The sequence below is a fragment of the Perca fluviatilis genome, chromosome 11 (assembly GCF_010015445.1).
Source record: "Perca fluviatilis chromosome 11, GENO_Pfluv_1.0, whole genome shotgun sequence".
Classification (NCBI taxonomy): Eukaryota; Metazoa; Chordata; class Actinopteri; order Perciformes; family Percidae; genus Perca; species Perca fluviatilis.
The window spans coordinates 1,138,742-1,161,619 of NC_053122.1; the positions used below are offsets into that span (position 1 = coordinate 1,138,742).

Below are 22,878 nucleotides of genomic sequence, written 5' to 3' on the forward strand. Positions count from 1 at the left end.
ACATAAAAATAGGGTCCAGGTCGAAAAAAAAAAACGGCAGTTACCCTTTAACGTTAGGAAGGGAAATCAAATCTAAAATTGGATCCTAATGTTTTTTGATTGCAGCCCACGAAATATCCCTGTGTTGTCTTATTTCAAAGTGTGTGGGTTGGTAGGATCTCCTGCTTCTGATGTGTGTGCACAAGCACTGAAATAGTGACTTTTTCATGATATGTCCCATTTTCATCATGTCCCTTACTTAAAACTACAATATTATTACAAACCAAAATATCTTGTAATCACAAGATCTGTAACATAAGCAGCTCTTTCATTTTCAGGGAATGATTTATGGATGGACAGTGGCTGCATGTTAGATTCAATTAGGTGTGTGTGTGTGTGTGTGTGTGTGTGTGTGTGTGTGTGTGTGTGTGTGTCCTTGAACAGTTTAACTATACCTCTTGTACTTGTAATTTATCTGAGTATTTCCATCTTCTGCTACAGTCTGTCTGTGTTTTCCGAAATTGTGCGTTTGCCCAAATTAACACTCGCCAGTTGCCAAATGCGGGGGCGGGCGACACACACAAACACTGGCGCACACACCAGACACATGCACACACACAGAGACGCACACAAACACACAGATCTACGAACAGACACGCACACACACAGACCTATGCACAGACGCACACACACAGACCTACACAAACACAGATCTACGAACAGACACACACAGACCTATGTGCAGATGCACACACAGACCTACACACACACACAGACCTATGCACAGACACGCACACACACAGACCTACACACACACACAGACCTATGCACAGACACGCACACACACAGACCTATGCACACACACAGACCTACTCGCAGACGCACACACACACAGACCTACACGCAGACGCACACACAGGCCTACACACACACACATAGACCTACGCAGACACACACAGACCTACTCGCAGACACGCACACACACAGGCCTACGCAGACGCACACACAGGCCTACGCAGACGCACACACAGGCCTACACACACACACATAGACCTACGCAGACACACACAGACCTACTCGCAGACACGCACACACACACCTACGCAGACGCACACACAGATCTTTCGCAGAACCACGCACACACAAACCTCACGCCAGACGCTTTACGACACACACAGACCGACGCGCGAACACGCACACACGAGGCCCTCGCAAAGCCTTACACACAGACCTCCGACGCAGAACGCACACACACAGGCCTCATGAGCACGCACACAGGCCTCACGCGAACGCACACACAGACCTACTCGCAGACACGCACACACAGACCTACGCAGACGCACACACACAGGCCTACGCAGACGCACACACACAGGCCTACTGCGCGAACCGCAAACCGCACAGACCTCACGCCAGACACACACACAGACCTACGCAGACACACACACACAGACCTACGCAGACACACACCGACCTACGCGCAGACGCACACACACAGACCTACTCGCAGACGTACACACACAGACCTACTGCAGACACACACACCGACCTACTCGCAGACACGCACACACAGGCCTACGCAGACGCACAGATCTACGAACAGACACGCACACACACAGACCTATGCACAGACGCACACACACAGACCTACACAAACACAGATCTACGAACAGACACACACACAGACCTATGTGCAGATGCACACACAGACCTAACACACACACCTATGCACAGACTGCGCACACACAGACCTGCACACACACACAGACCTATGCACAGACTACGCACACACACAGACCTATGACACACACAGACCTATACGCAGACGACACACACACAGACCTACACGCAGACGCACACACAGGCCTACACACACACACATAGACCACGCCAGACAACACACAGACCTACTCACGAGCACGCACACACACACAGACCTCACGCAGACCGCACACACAGGCCCTCACGACGCACACACACAGGCCTACACACACACACAGACCCACGCACACACACAGACCTACTCGCAGACACGCACACACAGACCTACGGCAGACGCACACACACAGACCTACTCGCAGACGCACACACACAGACCTACTCGCGAGCGTACGCACACACAGACCTACTACGCAGAACCGCGCACACAGGCCTCACGAGACGCACAGATCTACCGAACAGAACCGCACACACACAGACCTATGCACAGACGCCACACACAGACCTACACAAACACAGATCTACTGAACAGACACACACAGACCTATGTGCAGATGCACACACAGACCTACACACACACACACCTATGCACAGAACGCGCACACACAGACACACACACACACAGACCTATGCACAGAACACGCACACACAGACCTATGTCACACACAGACCTACTGCGCAGACGCTACACACACACAGACCTACACGCAGACGCACACAGGCCTACACACACACACACAGACCCACGCGACACACACAGACCTACTCCGCCAGACCACGCACACACAGACCTCGCGACAGGCGCACACAGGCCTCGCGAGCCGCGCACACAGGCCTAACACACACACATAGACCTACGCCCGAGACACACACAGACCTACTGCGAACCGCACACACACGGGCCACGCAACGCACACACACAGGCCTGCAGAGCGACACACACACAGACTGCGGCTCGGACGCGCTACACACAGGCCTACAACACATAGACCTACTCGCTTGAACCACGCACACAGACCTCGCGCAGGCCTTTACACACAGACCTACTAGCGCGAACTACGCTGCACACAGACCTACAAGCACGGACACACACACAGATACGCGCAGGCGCTTTTTACACACGAGCGCGCCCACCAGGCCGCCAGAGCACACACACACAGGCCTTACGCGGACGCGCTTTTACACAGGCCCCTCGCGGACGCACACACACAGACCTGGCGCCGAACCGCGCTTGCTGCGGCACACAGACCTAAGCGGCCCACACCGGCCTGCCGGCACGCACACCACAGACCTCTGCAACACACACACACAGACCTGCTTCGCCAGCAAACTTAGCGCGCACAAACCTCACATAAAGACCCGCAGACCTGCATAAAACACACACGCACGGGCCTGCCGCTTGAACCGTACGCACAAACCTCGCTTAAACCGCACACACAGACCTCGCGGAACTTTTACACACCAGACCTACGCGGAACGCGCACACAGGCCCTCGCGGACGCTTTTTACACAGACCATAGCGGACACACACACACAGACCTGCTACGCTTGAACGCACCGCGCTTTTGGGGCGCACACACAGACCTCGCCGACGCACACACACACACACAGACCCTGCCCAGACACACACACACACGGGCCTACTTCGCCGAAACCGCGGCCGCACACAGACCCTCGCCAGACACACACACAAGACCCTCGCAGACGCACACACACAGACCTCACACAGAACACACACACACAGACCTCTGGCACGAAGCGCCGCACACAGACCATCACAGCGCAGACCGACGCACACAGACCCTCACGGCGCAGAACCGCGCACACACAGACCTCACCGGCGCCGGAAGCGCACACACAGACCTCTGACGCGGACACACACAGACCTACAGCGCAGACACACACACAGACCCTCGCCGGACAATCAGCACACACACAGACCACGGAGGAACACACACACAGACTCGTGGTCAGCACACACAGCCCTCGACCTTGAAACGCACACCAGTACCCGCTGGACGGAACCGCTCACACCTACCACTCAACCACACCACGACCCCCCCTACACAGGACAGACCTCCAACACACAAAACACCCCCCCTACACAGACACACACGCATGCCCCAGCCATCTTTTACACACTTTTCTCAGGTCAAAACGAGAAGGATGGGTCAGCCGCCCACAGGGGAATCATAACCACACCAACCCCCCCCAAGGACAGCGGAACCGGGTGAGGGCCGGCACCAAAGCTTTTTGCACCTCACATCCACCGCGCACGGCGCCACAACGACCTAACCATCAGCACACGCTCCAACGTGACGTCAGGACACCACCCAGGGCGCGAGAGGCTCGAGGCATCGTCGGGTAAGAGGGGGGGGAGGGGGGAGGGGGATCTATTGTCGTACACCAGGCTACGAGGCGACGGCTACATCAGGACGGTCCATCGATTTTGTTTGCTTTGTCTTCCCCTCGGAAACAGCGTGAGGTGCTAGGGAGGGAGGGATAGAGGGAAGGAAAGGTAGTGCAAGGAGGGGGAGAGGAGGAAGGGGGGGGGGGGGGAGGGGGGGGGGGGTGGTGCTAGGAGGAGGATGAGGAGAAAAGAGGTAGTGTCAGGGAGGGAGGATAGAGAGGAAGGAACAGGTAGTGTCTAGGGAGGGAGGAAGAGGAGAGGAACAGGTAGTGTCTAGGGAGGGAGGAAAGGGAGAGAAGAGGTAGTGTCTAGGGGGAGGGAGAGAGGAGGAGAGAACAGGTAGTGTCTAGGGAGGGAAGAGAGAGGAGCAAGGTAGTGTCTGGGAGGGAGGATGAGGAGAGAACAGGTAGTGTCTAGGGAGGGAGGGATAGGAGGGAACAGGTAGTGTCTAGGGAGGGAGGATGAGAGAGAACAGGTAGTGTCTAGGGAGGGAGGATAGAGGAGAGAACAGGTAGTGTCTAGGGAGGGAGGAGGGAGGGATGAGGGAGAACAGGTAGTGTCTAGGGAGGAAGAGGGAAGAGGTAGTGTCTAGGGGAGGGAGGAAGAGGAGAGAACAGGTAGTGTCTAGGGAGGGAGGAAGAGGAGAGAACAGGTAGTGTCTAGGGAGGGGAGGAAGAGGAGAGAACAGGTAGTGTCTAGGGAGGGAGGGAAGAGGAGAGAACAGGTAGTGTCTAGGGAGGGAGGAAGAGGAGAGAACAGGTAGTGTCTAGGGAGGAAGAGGAGAGAACAGGTAGTGTCTAGGGAGGGAGGAAGAGGAGAGAACAGGTAGTGTCTAGGGAGGGAGGAAGAGGAGAGAACAGGTAGTGTCTAGGGAGGGATTGGTCCTTTTTATTATTAGTCGGCCAGTGTAGATTTGAGCTGGGCCATATGGAGAAAATCAGATATCACGATATATTTTTGACCAAATACCTCGATATCGATACCGTAGCGTTGACTATCTGAGCTTTCCCAAAATATTGACCCACTGAGAGTTTAGATGAATAATCATCAGTAATGAGGATATAATGACTAAGTGGGTAAAGGTGAATAATAGAACAGCCAGTCTGGTAAGGTCAGAAGAGTACATCACTTTACTGTAATGCAGCCTTTAACACCAGGAACACACACTAATGCTATATTACCATATCCGAAATCTAAGACGATATCTAGTCTCATATCACGATATCGTAGGGCTGCTCGATTATGGGAAAAAAAACCTAATCACGACTATTTCGGTCAATATTGAAATCACGATAATTTAACACGATTACTCGTTGACTTCTTGAAAGATGTTTAATAAATCAACAGTAAAAAGACAAGAAAAAACTGTGAAATTTACCTTTTTTTTAATACTTTTTAAGTCCTATTCTTAGCCGCTATACTGGTTGCTAATTGCGATTAGTGTTTCTAACGTGTACTCAAACGATATCCAGTCCTTTTCACTTAGGTTGCATTTTGCACGTCCACAGCGTTGTTATAATGAATAATAAATCCTATAAAGTCCCATAAGCCGAGCACAGTTACAAAAAACTGTTTTCTCCTCTTCTTCAATTAACAACAGCTGTTCGCATCAATACAGGAACTTAAATAGCCAAGCCAGGCTAGGCCTTGGGAACACAAGGCAATATCATGCCCCTGTGGCTCTCATATGGCTCCTCCACTTTTTCCTATTTAAACTTTATTTCTTCATTCAGAACACGAGAGAAAATAAGAGTTTACTGCAAAACGTAACGAGCTAAATAATAGTTTTTCTCGATTGTTCTGTTTTTGTGATCGTTGGGAGCAGAAATCATAATCGCGATTTAAATTTCGATTAATTGCACAGCCCTACGATATTGATATAATATAATAATAATTTATGGGTCTCATTAGTCAATCATTAGATGCTAACATTGATATTATTATGCTTATATGCTGCCAAAAAGTCAATTAAATTCAATTTTATTTATAGTATCAAATCATAACGAGAGTTATCTCAAGACACTTTACAGTTAGAGTAGGTCTAGACCACACTCTATAATTTCTAGATACAGTAGGTCTAGACCACTCTATAATTTCTAGATACAGTAGGTCTAGACCACACTCTATAATTTACAGATAGAGTAGGTCTAGACCACACTCTATAATTTACAGATAGAGTAGGTCTAGACCACACTCTATAATTTACAGATAGAGTAGGTCTAGACCACACTCTATAATTTCTAGATAGAGTAGGTCTAGACCACACTCTATAATTTCTAGATAGAGTAGGTCTAGACCACACTATAATTTCTAGAAACAGTAGGTCTAGACCACGCTCTATAATTTACAGGTAGAGTAGGTCTAGACCACTCTCTAGAATTTACAGATGGAGTAGGTCTAGACCACGCTCTATAATTTACAGGTAGAGTAGGTCTAGACCACGCTCTATAATTTACAGATAGAGTAGGTCTAGACCACACTATAATTCCTGTAAGTCTTATAATAATGCTATTTGTTCCATTCTGTTGACCAGGAGCCTTTGGGCAGACCATGCCCACACTGGCCAATGATGTTGTTGGGTTTCTGAGTGTGGGAGGGGCTTGTTAGGGGCTCTCTGTCCCGTTGGGGAGGGGGCTTGTTAGGGGCTCTCTGTCCTGTTGGGGAGGGGCTTGTTAGGGGCTCTCTGTCCCGTTGGGGAGGGGCTTGTTAGGGGCTTTCTGTCCTGTTGGGGAGGGGGCTTGTTAGGGGCTCTCTGTCCTGTTGGGGAGGGGCTTGTTAGGGGTGCTGTGTCCTGTTGGGGAGGGGCTTGTTAGGGGCTCTCTGTCCTGTTGGGGAGGGGCTTGTTAGGGTTGCTGTGTCCTGTTGGGGAGGGGCTTGTTAGGGGCTTTCTGTCCTGTTGGGGAGGGGGCTTGTTAGGGTTGCTGTGTCCTGTTGGGGAGGGGGCTTGTTAGGGGCTTTCTGTCCTGCTGGGGAGGGGCTTGTTAGGGGCTTTCTGTCCCGTTGGGGGAGGGGGCTTGTTAGGGGCTTTCTGTCCCGTTGGGGAGGGGGCTTGTTAGGGGCTTTCTGTCCTGTTGGGGAGGGGGGCTTGTTAGGGTTGCTGTGTCCTGTTGGGGAAGGGGCTTGTTAGGGGCTTTCTGTCCTGTTGGGGAAGGGGCTTGTTAGGGTTGCTGTGTCCTGTTGGGGAGGGGGCTTGTTAGGGGCTCTCTGTCCTGTTGGGGAGGGGGCTTGTTAGGGGGCTCTCTGTCCTGTTGGGGAGGGGCTTGTTAGGGGCTCTCTGTCCTGTTGGGGAGGGGGCTTGTTAGGGGTGCTGTGTCCTGTTGGGGGAGGGGGCATGTTAGGGGTGCTGTGTCCTGTTGGGGAGGGGGCATGTTAGGGGCTCTCTGTCCTGTTGGGGAGGGGCTTTTTAGGGGGCTGTGTCCTGTTGGGGAGGGGCTTGTTAGGGGCTCTCTGTCCTGTTGGGGAGGGGCTTGTTAGGGGCTCTCTGTCATGTTGGGGAGGGGCTTGTTAGGGCTGCTGTGTCCTGTTGGGGAGGGGCTTGTTAGGGGTGCTGTGTCCTGTTGGGGAGGGGCTTGTTAGGGGTGCTGTGTCCTGTTGGGGAGGGGCTTGTTAGGGGTGCTGTGTCCTGTTGGGGAGGGGCTTGTTAGGGGCTCTCTGTCCTGTTGGGGGAGGGGCTTGTTAGGGGTGCTGTGTCCTGTTGGGGAGGGGCTTGTCCAAATGTAAACTGTACAGGCATTTGACCGTGTGAAACTGCTTTGTTGTGTGTGTGTGTGTGTGTGTGTGTGTGTGTGTGTGTGTGTGTGTGTGTGTGTGTGTGTGTGTGTGTGTGTGTGTGTAAACAGAGGTTTGTGTTTTAGCGTTGCAGTGGGGGTGGTGATATATGCGTACGTGAAGTGTTAAGTCTGGATGGGTGCAGGGTCCGAAATTAACACTCGCTAAGCGGGAACATTTTCTGTGTGGAGATTTAATTTGAGGGCTGTCGGCCTCATGGTGGGTAACGTTGGTCAGTCGTGGTTTCTGGTGAAGCTGATCCTCCAGTTATTGAACCAGTATGTGGAGGTTTTTTGGAAGCCATCTCTCCTTCCTTTACTCAGTCCTTCCAGAAAAATGCTTTGAGTTTTTTGGGGATTGTTGCGGGCAAAAATCCTTGATTATTCGGCACGTTTTCTTAACAAATGCGATGGAATATGCTATATATATATATATATATATATATATATATATATATTATAGTGATGCACCGATGTGAAAATTGTGGCCGATACCGATAACAGATATTAATATTTCTGTTATGGCCGATACCAATATTTACCGATGTCGATATCTCTGTAGGATACAAGTGTGTCCTGAATTCACACTATGAATAAGCCAACCAGCCAAGAGTATTCACAATAAACATCTAACTCACTTGAGACCAAGTCACTGTATTCTGTGAACATTGTACAACAGTTCAAAACTTTAAAGTACAGTAGTAGGCCTTAAATGGCCAAATCCAAAAGTATTGAAAAAGGTAAAATGTGAAAATGGAGCCAGAACAAACTGGACTGAACAGACACTGGCTTTTACAGTCTTCTGAACTGTAAGTACAGCAACTGCCAAGTACTTTAGGGTTAGGCCTAACCCTCAAAATTATAGAAACTGGTGCCTTCTAGGCCGAGATAAGCCAGAAAATGTGTTTTTGGCTCATATGGATGAAAGACACCAAATCCCAGAATGCACTTGCTTCGCTGCTTAGACTCCACTCCCAAGCCACGCCTACCTACAGACCGACAGTGAGGCAGCATTCAACTCAACCCAAATGTGTTTTATTGTCATTTCAACCATATACACGAAACATTTCACCGTGGCTGTAATGGTTACACATTTAAAATATATAAAAACGACATATGAAACAAGTGTTTACAGTCCACCAAGCGCTAATGCTAGGATGCGTTAGCTGAACTTTACGTGTGTGTGTGTGCAATAGCTAAATGTAGCCGATTATAAACACAGTTGTAAATTTGCGTGAAATGTATAATGGTCGGCATTTACTAGTCACAAACTCCCCCAGCAGTTAGCATTTCGTTGGATACGAGCAGCTAAGTAAAGCCCGTGTTGACACAGCCCATCTCCACTGTTACCCCGGCAACATGTTTCCACAACAAGAAAAACCTAAGTCTCTGAACTCGCGACGGGCGTTTCGTTGAAGTTGGATGTAGTCCAGTTTGTTGTCTAATGAGCAGACACTTGCAAGCAGCACTGATGGAGCAGGTGGCTGGCTAGCGTTAGCTTTCCACCTAGCTAGGTTAGCTATACTCCAGCCCCCGTTTGCGTTTCACCGTTCAGAATGTCCCCCCATGGTCGCTCCCGATCCGGCCGCTGCCCGCTCCGGCCGCTGCGCTGCTGCCCGCTGGTCAAACTAACCTGTACGGCGTTCATCTCTCCCCCGCCCACCGAGGGCCGGTGGTCTACTACATCTCCCAGTGTCCCACGTCGCCGGCAGATTCCGTCCGGCAAAAACCAACTTCCCCGCCCCCAGACTCGCTGCTGCTGCTTCTTCTTCTTCTGATTTCGGCAGTATAGACGCTGTTAAGCGTATTCCTGCCCTCCACAGGTCAGATTTAGATCTAAATTCTCACACACACGTCAAATACACAGGAATGATTCACATCGGTCCTATTTTGACATCGGAACGATACCGATGTGTAAAAAAAATGACCATATCGGCCGATATATCGTGCATCACTAGATAGATAGATAGATATTGATATTCATGCAATTTTATGCGATGCAATTGTGGGAACTTGCAAAAACTGCAGTTTAATGAACAAAAGTCCATATGCCAGTCTGTATATTCCACCTCCTGTTTCCTTCAATATCGTCCACCCCTGTCCATTTTCTCCAGTTCTTCGTCCGTTTCAGATCCCTGATCTCCGCCATTCCTTTCCGTTCCATTCCATTATTTTCCATCCCTGTCCTGGTCCATTCCCCCAGATCCATCCACCATTCCCCTTCCGGCCATTCCTCCACTCGATGGGCAGTCCTTCCATCCGCTGTCCGCCACTATCCCTCCGGCTGTCCTTCCTGTCCATTCCAGGCGATTCCTTCCATCCGCTCATGTTCTTCCTTCCCCCCCGTCTCCTTGTCCATTCGTTTCCTCCTTCCTGCCCAGTTCTTCCTTCCTTTCCGGCCACCTTGTCGTCTCTTGGGCTTTCCTTCTTTCTTTCCATATTCTTTCCTCCACTCCATTTCCTTCCATAAATGTTTCCCTCCGTTCCTCCGGCTTCCATCCGTTCCGCTCCTGCCACTCTGGGTCCATCGGGTCCTGGGTTCCTCTGGGCTCCTCCTTCTTCCCTCGGTCATCCAGACCTCCCGGTCCATCTCACACTCCGTTTGTGGTTCCTGCATATGTGGGTTTCCATTCCGGTCCATCCGCCACGGTCCGCTCCTCTCCTGGGTTCCTCCGGCTGGGATCCTCCGTTTCCGTCCTCCTGGGTCTGGTCCTGTCCTCGGTCCATCCGTTTCCTTTTTCCTCGGCCTCCGGTCATCGTTTCCTCCGGGGTCAGTCCGGGTTTCCTGGGGTTTCCTCCATTCCTTCCCTCCGGTCATCCGTTCCTCTATGTCTGTCTCATCCGTTTCCTCCTCCTCCTCCTGCCTCTCCTCCATATTCCATCCGTTCCTGTCCTCCACTGTCTCTCCTCCCTCTCCTCCACTGTCTCTCTCCTTGTGTGTGTGTGTGTGTCTGTGTGTGTGTGTGTGTGTGTGTTCTGTGTGTGTGTGTGTGTGTGTTCAGTGTGTTGTGTTCGGGATGTGTGTGTGGAAGTCGATGGTGTTTGTCGTTCGGTGTTGACGGTGATGATGTTTGTGTTCGGTAATGTCGTTTTGTGTTCGGTGATGTTGATGATTTCGGTGTTGTTGGTATTGGCTGATGTTGTGTTCGGTGTATTGATGATGTTATTGATGATTGAACGTGTTCGGTGTGTGTGTTATTAATGTTAATCGATGATATTGTTTGTTCGGTGTTATTATTGGTAATGATATTATGATGATGATGATACTATTGATGATTCGGTCGTGATATTAGCGTTCAATATGTTTACATTATTGATCTGCAGAGCTTAGTCTGTGGCGAGGATACCGAGGACTTCCGGAATATCGGCCGAGGCTGGCCTGTTTGGCGGCATTGGGTCGCATGCACGGCAACGGTTGTCCACTAATCACGATACAGTGGTTTCGGGTGATCAATAGGGTGACGGTTGGGGGATGCGCAATATCCATATTAATATATGATGCGATAGCGATACTTGATACTTGATGCGATAGCGTGCGATGCGATATTTCAGCCTTCCATTCCATTCCTTCTTCCCATTTCCTGCCACTGCCACCACACACACCTGCTGCCACCACACACACTCACCTTCATCCTCTTCTTCCATCCATACCACTTCATTTTATTTTATGTGTATGCATATTTATTTTATATTCCTTATTATTTTGTCCTGTATGTATTTATGTGTGTGTATTTTATTTAATATTATGTATATTATGTGTATTCATATATGTGTATATATTTATTTTATTATTTCTATTATTTGTATTTCATGTGTGTGTATATGTGTGTGTGTGTGTGATTGTGTGATGTTGTGTGTTCAGTATGTGTGGTGTGTGTGTGTGTGTGTGTGTGTGTGTGTGTGTGTCGGTGTGTGTAATGTGTGTGTGTGTGACCTGGTGTGTGTAGGTGTGTGTGTGTGTGTGTTCCAGTGTGTGTGTGTGTGTGTGATTCTATGTGTGGATTTTATGTGTGTCTGTGTAAGTGCCTACCCAGGCTATGTTGTGGTCCACTGACACACACACTATGCACCTTGTCCATTGTCTGTAGTCTTTCCTGTCTCACCTTGTCTGTGTGTGTGTGTATCTGTCTGTCACCTCTCTCTGTCTATCCTGTCTCTGTCTCTCTCTCTCTCTCTCTCTCTGTCTCTCTCTCTGTCTCTCTCTCCTGTCTCTCTCTGTCTCTCTGCTGTCTCTCTTCTGTCCTGTCTTTTCTCTCTCTCTCTTTCCTGTCTCTGTGTCCTCTCTCTGGTGTCTTCCTCTGTCCTCTCTCCTCTCTCCTCTGTCTCTGTCTCTCTCTCTCTGTCTGTCTCTCTCTCCTCTCTCTCTTTCCTGGTCTCGTCCCTGTCTCCTCCTCCTCCTCTCCTCTCTCTCTCTCTGTCTCTTCTCTCTCTCCTGTCTCTCTGTCTCTTTGTTTCTCTGTCTCTTTGGTCCTGTCTGTCTCTGATCTCCCTCCCCTTCTCTCTCTCTCTCTTTCTCTCTCTCCTCTCTTGATGTCCTCACGTGTCTTCGGGAGGGGTGGGAGGTGTCTCTGAATCCTTGGTCTCTCCTGACTCTCTCTCTCAGATGGTCTCCTCCCCTGATGTGGAACAATGGGATGCGAGACAGACCGCGGTGGGATTCAGGGTTGTTTGTGAGGGATGGTGGGGGTGGTGGCAGGGTGAGCCGGTGTGGGGTGGCTCTGGGCTGTGTGTGGTGAGGATCTGGGGGGTGGGTGGCCCAGGGGTGCATGGTCTCTCCGGGGGGCCAGTTGCTTTATGTGCCGTGGGGAGGTCTCGGCCATTAAGGCCTGTATGTGATGTAGAAGGACTGTGTGTTGACCTGGTCTCCTCCTGACCATTAAGGCCTGTATGTGATGTAGTAAGGACTGTGTGTAGACCTGGTCTCCTCCTGACCATTAAGGTCTGTATGTGATGTAGAAGGACTGTGTGTTGACCTGGTCTCCTCTGACCATTAAGGCCTGTATGTGATGTAGAAGGACTGTGTGTAGACCTGGTCTCCTCTGACCATTAAGGCCTGTATGTGATGTAACAGGACTGTGTGTTGACCTGGTCTCCTCTGACCATTAAGGCCTGTATGTGATGTAGAAGGACTGTGTGTAGACCTGGTCTCCTCTGACCATTAAGGCCTGTATGTGATGTAAAAGGACTGTGTGTTGACCTGGTCTCCTCTGACCATTAAGGACTGTATGTGATGTAGAAGGACTGTGTGTAGACCTGGTCTCCTCTGACCATTAAGGCCTGTATGTGATGTAACAGGACTGTGTGTAGACCTGGTCTCCTCTGACCATTAAGGACTGTATGTAGACCTGGTCTCCTCTGACCATTAAGGCCTGTATGTAGACCTGGTCTCCTCTGACCATTAAGGACTGTGTGTTGACCTGGTCTCCTCTGACCATTAAGGACTGTGTGTAGACCTGGTCTCCTCTGACCATTAAGGACTGTGTGTTGACCTGGTCTCCTGTTGTGTCTCCAGTGGACCCCTGAAGGCAGACGTCTGGTCACCGGGGCCTCCAGCGGAGAGTTCACGCTGTGGAACGGACTCACCTTCAACTTTGAGACCATTTTACAGGTAAACCTCCACCTGGGGGGGTTCAGCCCACATCTACACAAAGAACTGAATGTTGGAGTCGGTGCCCGTTTACATGAAACCTCTCAACATGAGTTGCATAAACTCTAATAAGGCTGCATTCACACACACACACACACACACACACACACACACACACACACACACACACAGAGAGAGACACACACACACAACACAAAACAGAGAGACACACACAGAGAACACACAACACACACAGAGAGAGAGAGACAATAACAGAGGGGAGAGAGAGACAGAGAGAGACAATCAACACACAGAGGAGAAGACAGACAACAGAGAGGAGAACAAGACCACAGAGGAGAGACAGACAGAGACACAGAGAGGAGAGACAAGACAGACAGAGAGGGAGAGAGAGACAGAACAACACAAGAGAGATGAGGAGAGACAGAGACACAGAGAGGGAGGGACAGACAGAGACACAGAGAGAGGAGGGAGAGACAGAGACACAGAGATGAGGAGGAGACAGAGACACAGAGAGGGAGAGACAGACAGAGACACAGAGAGAGAGAGACAGACAGAGACACAGAGAGGGAGAGACAGAGACACAGAGAGGGAGAGACAGACAGAGACACAGAGAGATGGAGGGAGAGACAGAGACACAGAGAGGAGAGACAGACAGAGACACAGAGAGATGGAGGGAGAGACAGAGACACAGAGAGAGATGGAGGGAGAGACAGAGACACAGAGAGGGAGAGACAGACAGAGACACAGAGAGGGAGAGACAGACAGAGACACAGAGATGGAGGGAGAGACAGAGACACAGAGAGATGGAGGGAGAGACAGAGACACAGAGATGGAGGGAGAGACAGAGACAGAGAGATGGAGGGAGAGACAGAGACACAGAGAGATGGAGGGAGAGACAGAGACACAGAGAGGGAGAGACAGAGACACAGAGAGGGAGAGACAGACAGAGACACAGAGAGATGGAGGGAGAGACAGAGACACAGAGATGGAGGGAGAGACAGAGACACAGAGAGGGAGAGACAGAGACACAGAGAGATGGAGGGAGAGACAGAGACACAGAGGGAGAGACAGACAGAGACACAGAGAGATGGAGGGAGAGACAGACACAGAGAGAGTGGAGAGAGACACACACACACACAGAGAGAGAGAGGGAGAGACAGACAGAGACACACAGAGAGGGAGAGACAGACAGAGACACAGAGAGGGAGACACAGAGGGAGTGCTCGCCAGATCAGGACGGTCTCACCAGGCTAACTGCATGCTGACATCTCTCACTGGGACACTGAAGGTTGGGGTGACCCGTCTCTAGGACAAGTCAACATGGCTGCTGTGAAGAAGGTCCGTTTCAGCTCCAATCAGAGCACACTGCAGCTTCAACTAAAGAGACTTTATGCAGCCGGGCACTGGTTCAGACTTTACATATCGCTCTGAGTCATGGTGTGAGTTGTCCTAACGCCCCTCCCTTCCCATGATCCTCTCTGTCCCCCCCCCTTCCCCCTTTAGGCCCACGACAGTCCGGTCCGGGCGATGACCTGGTCTCACAACGACATGTGGATGCTGACGGCGGACCACGGGGGCTACGTGAAGTACTGGCAGTCCAACATGAACAACGTCAAGATGTTCCAGGCTCACAAGGAGGCCATTAGAGAAGCCAGGTTTATACCCAATAATCTACCATTTTCTGTAGTTGTACTGTCAGCGTTTTACTGTCGTCTGCGCCACGCCGCGGCCACGCTGCGGCGCCGCCGCGGCCACCTCGCCTCTCGCCACGTTCTGTTGCTGTTGTTGCCGTGGCTGATTCGTGACAGATGTACGTGTGTGCTGTGGCAACACTGCAGTGATCTGTTGTTGATGTTGTGGCTGCTGAGCTGTTCATATCTCTCTGTTCTGTTGAATAAAGTCATCAACCGTTGATTTCTAACTGGTTTGGGGAGGGGGGGGGGTGGGCGGCCCGGTGGTTTTTATGGGCGGAGAGGAGGAAAGCACAAAAACGATAATAAAGTGATTAGTAGGAATCAATAAAGTTATTTTTTTTTTTTTATTTAAATAAAGTGATATTAAATAAAGAGAAGCTCACACTGCTGGTCTGAACCTCATCCAACAGGCAGCTGTAGATGGGTTTTAAATAAAGGGTTTTTGCTCACAAGATATATATATATATATATATATATATATATATATATATATATATATATATATATATATATATATATATATATATATATATATATATATATATATATATAATGAACATAACAGACTTTTAGTCCAGAAAAACTACATCTCCCATGATGCCGAGGGTGGGAATGACATCACCTCCGAGTTGACACGATTCCAGTTAAACAAGTCAGATAGCTAACTGTTATTTTACAGCCAAGTTAGCCATTGTTAGCAGATGATAACAATGCATTATTTTATTTTTATTTTTAAGATTATTTTTTTGGGGGCATTTTTAGGCCTTTATTGACAGGACAGCTGAAGACATGAAAGAGGAGAGAGAGAGAGAGAGGGGGGGGGGGGATGCAGCAAAGGGCCTCAGGTTGGAGTTGAACCAGGGCCTGCTATATCTGGGCGCACGCTCTACCAACTGAGCTATCCGTGCGCCCGATAACGATGCATTTAGACGGTGGTTTTGTGCATCCAAACTGTAGTGTCTCCACAGACAGAAGTTGGACAGGACTGTGTGTGCACGAGTGATTTTAGTGAGACACAAATTGGGACAGAAGTGCTATTAAACGAAAGCTTTCACTGCTGTAACTGCACGGAGCGGCCATGCTTTGCCAGTTTTATGACTTTCCGAGTCAGAAAGCTGCATTCAGGGGCTGCGTTCCTTTTGAGATTTCCTGCGAAATGACTGTGAAGTTGTAAATTCTGACTTCCCAAGTTCAAATTGAACGCACCGTTAGAGCCTCCCTGCCCGATCAAAGTCCCACACCTCCAGATTGTGACACAGACTCAACACCCAGACTACCAGACTGTCGATATTAATTTTATTTATGACTTTTAGCTATGTTTTATTTTAAATTCTGTGCTTGTCTGTAGTTTTCTCTCTTACACAACTGCGACATGTGGTGTTCAGGAGTAACTGTTTAGATCATGTTATAATGTGGATGTTTTCTTTGGATCAAATCAGAATTTCTAAAGTCTCCGTTAGGGATAAAGTAGAGCGAGCCAGCCGGTCATTATTGTGAATTAGAAAGCCTGAAGTGGAGTCAGCCTAAAGAGGTTAAATTAGCAATAACAACCGACTCGCTCCACATAATCCTGCTTGTAAGTAGGGTTGGGTATGGTTTGGGTTTTTCCCCCAATACCTATGCTAAAACGGTACTTTTAAAGGTGCCTGTGCCTGAACCGATGCTTAAAAAATAGATGAATAGGGTGTTTTACAATAACTTTGAATGCACCACAAGGCTTACTTGTTTCAAGTGAACGCACCATCGGTGTTGTTTTTGCGACAACGGCAGCTGCAGACTGTTTAATGTCCCGCTGTTGGATCCTCTCCAGTGAACTACACACACCCTTTACACCATTTAGCTGTCAGCATTTTAGCAGTGTTTAATCCAGCTGCTGGCTAACGCTAGGCTAACGTTAGCTGCCGCCAAGTGAAGTGTTAACTAGCTAATGCTAGGCTAACGTTACCTGCTGTCAGGTGCAATGTTAGCTAGCGTCACGTGCAGCGATGCTTCTGTTGTCTGCAGGGGTGTAGCACAAAATTCTGGGCCCTGTAGAAAGGCCTTTTCTATGGGCCCCTCCCTGCATCCACAGCTCTTCATTCTAGCATCTTTTTGGGCCCTCCTCACATGAGGGCCCTGGGTACTCAGTTCTTCTCCCAGCCCCTGGTTGTCTGTTTCAGAGCATCAGAGAGCAGCGCAGAAGGCATTTAACTGGCACCGAAATCTGCGTTGTGATTCGGTCCGGTAGATACCAGCCGTTTAGGCACTGGTGCCATATTAGCACCGGGTTTCGGTACCCAACCCTATAGGGCTGCAACTATCGATTATTTTAGTAATCGAATATTCTACCGATTATTCCATCGATTAATCGAGTAATCGGATAAGAAATACTTAGTAAGAAATACTTAGTAAACAGCAATAGTAAATATTTATTAGTGCTGTTTACTAAAAAAAAAAGGAAACCTGTCGCTTGTGTATATACAAAAGACTGGTTTCCTTTTTTAGAAAAAGCAAAAAATTTTATTGCCAAATTCCAAGACCCTCAAAAAGAAATACATTACAATAGTACATCTTTGGTGGCCCAAATGTTAATATTTTTCACCCAATTCCCCTTCTTGCCTCTGGCTCTTTGCACTGGATATGCAAAAGAGCTGTTCACTGACCAGAGGGTTTACAGCAGGGCTACTCAACTACACTGTTCCGGGGGACACATTTTCAGAAGCCTAATACACAGAGAGGAGCTTAGATATATCTATGGTGAGGAGAAAGAATAAAGAATGCATTATGACGTCTTTCACGTGCATATTAAGTAGCCATGCTGGGGGAGGAGCCGGTTTGTCTCCGGCAGCAGCTACATTTCCAAAGATTAGAAGCAAACTAATAAAAGTTACACTACAAACCGACAGCTTTCGTTTTAGCTTGGTAAAACATCGCTATTAGCAGAGAGGCTGTAGGCTATTGGTAAAACATCGCTATTAGCAGAGTAGCATGCTGTAGGCTAGTTGTGTAAAACATCGCTATTAGCAGAGTAGCATGCTAGGCTAGTTGTGTAAAACATCGCTATTAGCAGAGAGGGCGGCGTTGTGTAAAACATCGCTATTAGCAGAGTAGCATGCTGTAGGCTAGTTGTGTAAAACATCGCTATAGCAGAGTAGCATGTGTGCTAGTTGTGTAAAACATCGCTAGCAGAGTAGCATGTTGTAGGCTAGTTGTGTAAAACATCGCTATTAGCAGAGTAGCATGCTGCGGCTAGTTGTGTAAAACATCGCTATTAGCAGAGTAGCATGCTGTAGGCTAGTTGTGTAAAACATCGCTATTAGCAGAGTAGCATGCTGTAGGCTAGTTGTGTAAAACATCGCTATTAGCAGAGTAGCATGCTGTAGGCTAGTTGTGTAAAACATCGCTATTAGCAGAGTAGCATGCTGTAGGCTAGTTGTGTAAAACATCGCTATTAGCAGAGTAGCATGCTGTAGGCTAGTTGTGTAAAACATCGCTATTAGCAGAGTAGCATGCTGTAGGCTAGTTGTGTAAAACATCGCTATTAGCAGAGTAGCATGTTGTATTAGGTTGTGTAAAACATCGCTATTAGCAGAGTAGTATTGTAGGCTAGTTGTGTAAAACATCGCTATTAGCAGAGTAGCATGCTGCAGGCTGGTGTGTGTAAAACATCGCTATTAGCAGAGTAGCAGCTGTAGGCTAGTTGTGTAAAACATCGCTATTAGCAGAGTAGCATGCTGTAGGCTAGTTGTGTAAAACATCGCTATTAGCAGAGTAGCATGCTGTAGGCTAGTTGTGTAAAACATCGCTATTAGCAGAGTAGCATGTTGTAGGCTAGTTGTGTAAAACATCGCTATTAGCAGAGTAGCATGTTGTAGGCTAGTTGTGTAAAACATCGCTATTAGCAGAGTAGCATGCTGTAGGCTAGTTGTGTAAAACATCGCTATTAGCAGAGTAGCATGCTGTAGGCTAGTTGTGTAAAACATCGCTATTAGCAGAGTAGCATGTTGTAGGCTAGTTGTGTAAAACATCGCTATTAGCAGAGTAGCATGCTGCAGGCTAGTTGTGTAAAACATCGCTATTAGCAGAGTAGCATGCTGTAGGCTAGTTGTGTAAAACATGGCTATTAGCAGAGTAGCATGCTGCAGGCTAGTTGTGTAAACAGCGCGGTGGACGAGAGCAGCAGACGTTAGCTACCTTGTGTCGGTTAGCTCCGTGGAATGGATGAGTACACTGGAGGTTTGTTACAGAGGTGATGTAGCAGCATGTTTGCAGCTTAAAATGATCCCAAACTTTCTGTCTCTCCCTTTTAGACCCTCGCTATTTTCGTCTTCCTTCATTTGTAATCTGGGCCGTCAGTCTTGTGTCCGCAGAAGCGCAAACCTCTTGTGCGCTAGTAATAATCCTCCGTGCGGAAACACAGTGAGCCGTACAACCTTAATTACATTGATTTAACGAAGCTTTGAGGCAAAGAATTTTGCTTCGAGGATTTTTTGTAATCGAATTATTCGAGTTATTCGAAGAATCGTTGCAGCCCTACAACCCTACTTGTAACACGGCTGCTCATAGAGAGGTTACCTGGCTGCGTCCCGGTCGGGACAGGTCACTTTACCGCTGACGATCGCGGCTCAGAGCCCAATCAGAGTCCCCCACCTCCAGATGGTGACACCGACTGTCCCTGCCTTCCAACAGCCAGACTACCCGACTGTTATGCTGTTTTTCCGCTACGTGGTACCTGCTCGACTCCACCGCGGCGTCCCGTCCCCCTCCTCCTCCCGTTGCAGAGTTGGTACCGCCTCACGCGTGAGGCGAGCGTGGCTGGTCGTCGTAGCAACGCAGCAGGAAACTGCCGCGACCGAGCGCGACACGCAGAACGTGGAAGGTGCGTTGTTGTTGCCAGAAGACACATTTAGTTTGTAAAGAAGCTGGAAGCAGCAAAAAAAAATTAAAAACACCGCTGGCTAAACTATCTAAACTAGTCGGTTGCTGTAGCAACGATGACGCAGCGATTAGTGACGATTCTCTCCGACCAATCGGCTGGTCTGCAGGTTTACGCGTCACCTTTTGGTCTCGCCTCAGCTCGCTGGGAGCCTCCACGGAGGTGATACTAAATAAAGTAGCTGTTAGCAGGTACCAAGTACTTTCTTTCATGATGGAAAACCAAAAAAGTCGAGTCGAGCTGGTACCATGTGATGGAAAAACGCCATCTTATCAGAATAGAGATACATAATCTGTCAAACTCAGGATGCTTAAAAACTAGTGCTAGGTATCGCCACGGAGTCTGGTTTGATTCAACATGGATTAGATTTCACGATCGATTGGATAAGGGATATTTTAGTTGAACCAGCAGTTTATCTTGGATATGAAAGAGATTGTAATGCTGCAAGGCTCCCTCTAGGCTGCTCCATTATTAAAAATATGATTATTTACATTGAGAATTTACCCCAAAGCAGTTACCGTATTTTCCAGAGTAGAAGTCTAATCAGTCAAAAAATGCGTCATGAAGAAGGGGGGGAAAAAAACATATATAAGGTGCATTCATTTAGAAATTTATTTCGCAAAATCCAAGACCAAGAACATTTTAAGAGTAGCCCTCTGCTTTTCGCCAGTCCCTCACTAGTTTCTCGCTCTTCTCCAAACTTTCTCTCTTCTGCTCCATCAGCGTTAACCGGCATTTTGTTTGTGTTCACTCTTTCTCAGTTGTCTTTAATGGTGCGTTCTTTTTGTCCACCGAAGTCGATCTACGAGTCGTTTTCCGATTTACGAACCGGAAGTTGCAAAAAGAACGGCCCCGAGGTCGTATATATACGACTCGTCAAGTCGTCTGAACTCAGAGGACCCCGAGCTCACTTTCAAAGATGGCTACGTCATCACACGTAGTAAACATTGTGGTTTTCTACAGTTTTAAGTCCTTTTGTCGTTGTTGTAACCAAATGAAGAAGTGGTACACATAGCGCTGTATACTGCTACCTATAGACATGTCTCTACAGTCTTATTAGGAGTTAAACATAGCGCTGTATACTGCTACCTATAGGCATGTCTCTACAGTCTTATTAGGAGTTAAACATAGCGCTGTGTACTGCTACCTATAGGCATGACTCTACAGTCTTATTAGGAGTTAAACATAGCGCTGTATACTGCTACCTATAGACATGTCTCTACAGTCTTATTAGGAGTTAAACATAGCGCTGTATACTGCTACCTATAGGCATGTCTCTACAGTCTTATTAGGAGTTAAACATAGCGCTGTGTACTGCTACCTATAGGCATGTCTCTACAGTCTTATTAGGAGTTAAACATAGCGCTGTGTACTGTTACCTATAGACATGTCTCTACAGTCTTATTAGGAGTTAAACATAAGCGCTGTATACTGCTACCTATAGGCATGTCTCTACAGTCTTATTAGGAGTTAAACATAGCGCTGTATACTGCTACCTATAGGCATGTCTCTACAGTCTTATTAGGAGTTAAACATAGGCTGTATACTGCTACCTATAGGCATGTCTCTACAGTCTTATTAGGAGTTAAACATTGCGCTGTATACTGCTACCTATAGGCATGTCTCTACAGTCTTATTAGGAGTTAAACATAGCGCTGTATACTGCTACCTATAGGCATGTCTCTACAGTCTTATTAGGAGTTAAACATAGCGCTGTATACTGCTACCTATAGGCATGTCTCTACAGTCTTATTAGGAGTTAAACATAGCGCTGTATACTGCTACCTATAGGCATGTCTCTACAGTCTTATTAGGAGTTAAACATAGCGCTGTATACTGCTACCTATAGGCATGTCTCTACAGTCTTATTAGGAGTTAAACATGCGCTGTATACTGCTACCTATAGGCATGTCTCTACAGTCTTATTAGGAGTTAAACATACGCTGTGTACTGCTACCTATAGGCATGACTCTACAGTCTTATTAGGAGTTAAACATAGGCGCTGTGTACTGCTACCTATAGGCATGTCTCTACAGTCTTATTAGGAGTTAAACATGGCGCTGTATACTGCTACCTATAGGCATGTCTCTACAGTCTTAATAGGAGTTAAACATAGCGCTGTATGACTGCTACCTATAGGCATGTCTCTACAGTCTTATTAGGAGTTAAACATAGCGCTGTATACTGCTACCTATAGGCATGTCTCTACAGTCTTATTAGGAGTTAAACATACGCTGTATACTGCTACCTATAGGCATGTCTCTACAGTCTTATTAGGAGTTAAACATAGCGCTGTATACTGCTACCTATAGACATGTCTCTACAGTCTTATTAGGAGTTAAACATAGCACTGTATACTGCTACCTATAGGCATGTCTCTACAGCTTATAGGGAGTTAACATAGCTGTATACTTACTATAGGCATGTCTCTACAGTCTTATTAGGAGTTAAACATAGCTGTATGCTACCTATAGGCATGTCTCTACAGTCTTATTAGGAGTTAAACATAAGCTGTGTACTGCTACCTATAGGCATGTCTCTACAGTCTTATTAGGAGTTAAACATAGCGCTGTATACTGTTACCTATAGCACATGTCTCTACAGTCTTATTAGGAGTTAAACATAGTGCTGTATACTGCTACCTATAGACATGTCTCTACAGTCTTATTAGGAGTTAAACATAGCGCTGTATACTGCTACCTATAGGAATGTCTCTACAGTCTTATTAGGAGTTAAAACAGAGCTGTGTACTGCTACCTATAGGCATGACTCTACAGTCTTATTAG

At 47.9% G+C, this 22,878-nt stretch overlaps 1 protein-coding gene across 1 annotated transcript in view; it reads left to right on the forward strand.

Moving 5' to 3' along the window:
* Positions 1 to 13,378: 13,378 nt before the first annotated feature.
* The window catches only part of wdr33 (WD repeat domain 33), a gene marked incomplete at its 5' end in the record, with an annotated part of 48,462 nt that continues 38,962 nt past the window's right edge, over positions 13,379 to 22,878 (forward strand). The window contains 2 exons of the mRNA XM_039816050.1: positions 13,379 to 13,483; positions 14,987 to 15,138. Of these exons, the coding sequence (XP_039671984.1) occupies positions 13,379 to 13,483; positions 14,987 to 15,138 (257 nt within the window). The remainder of the gene's footprint in view (positions 13,484 to 14,986; positions 15,139 to 22,878) is intronic.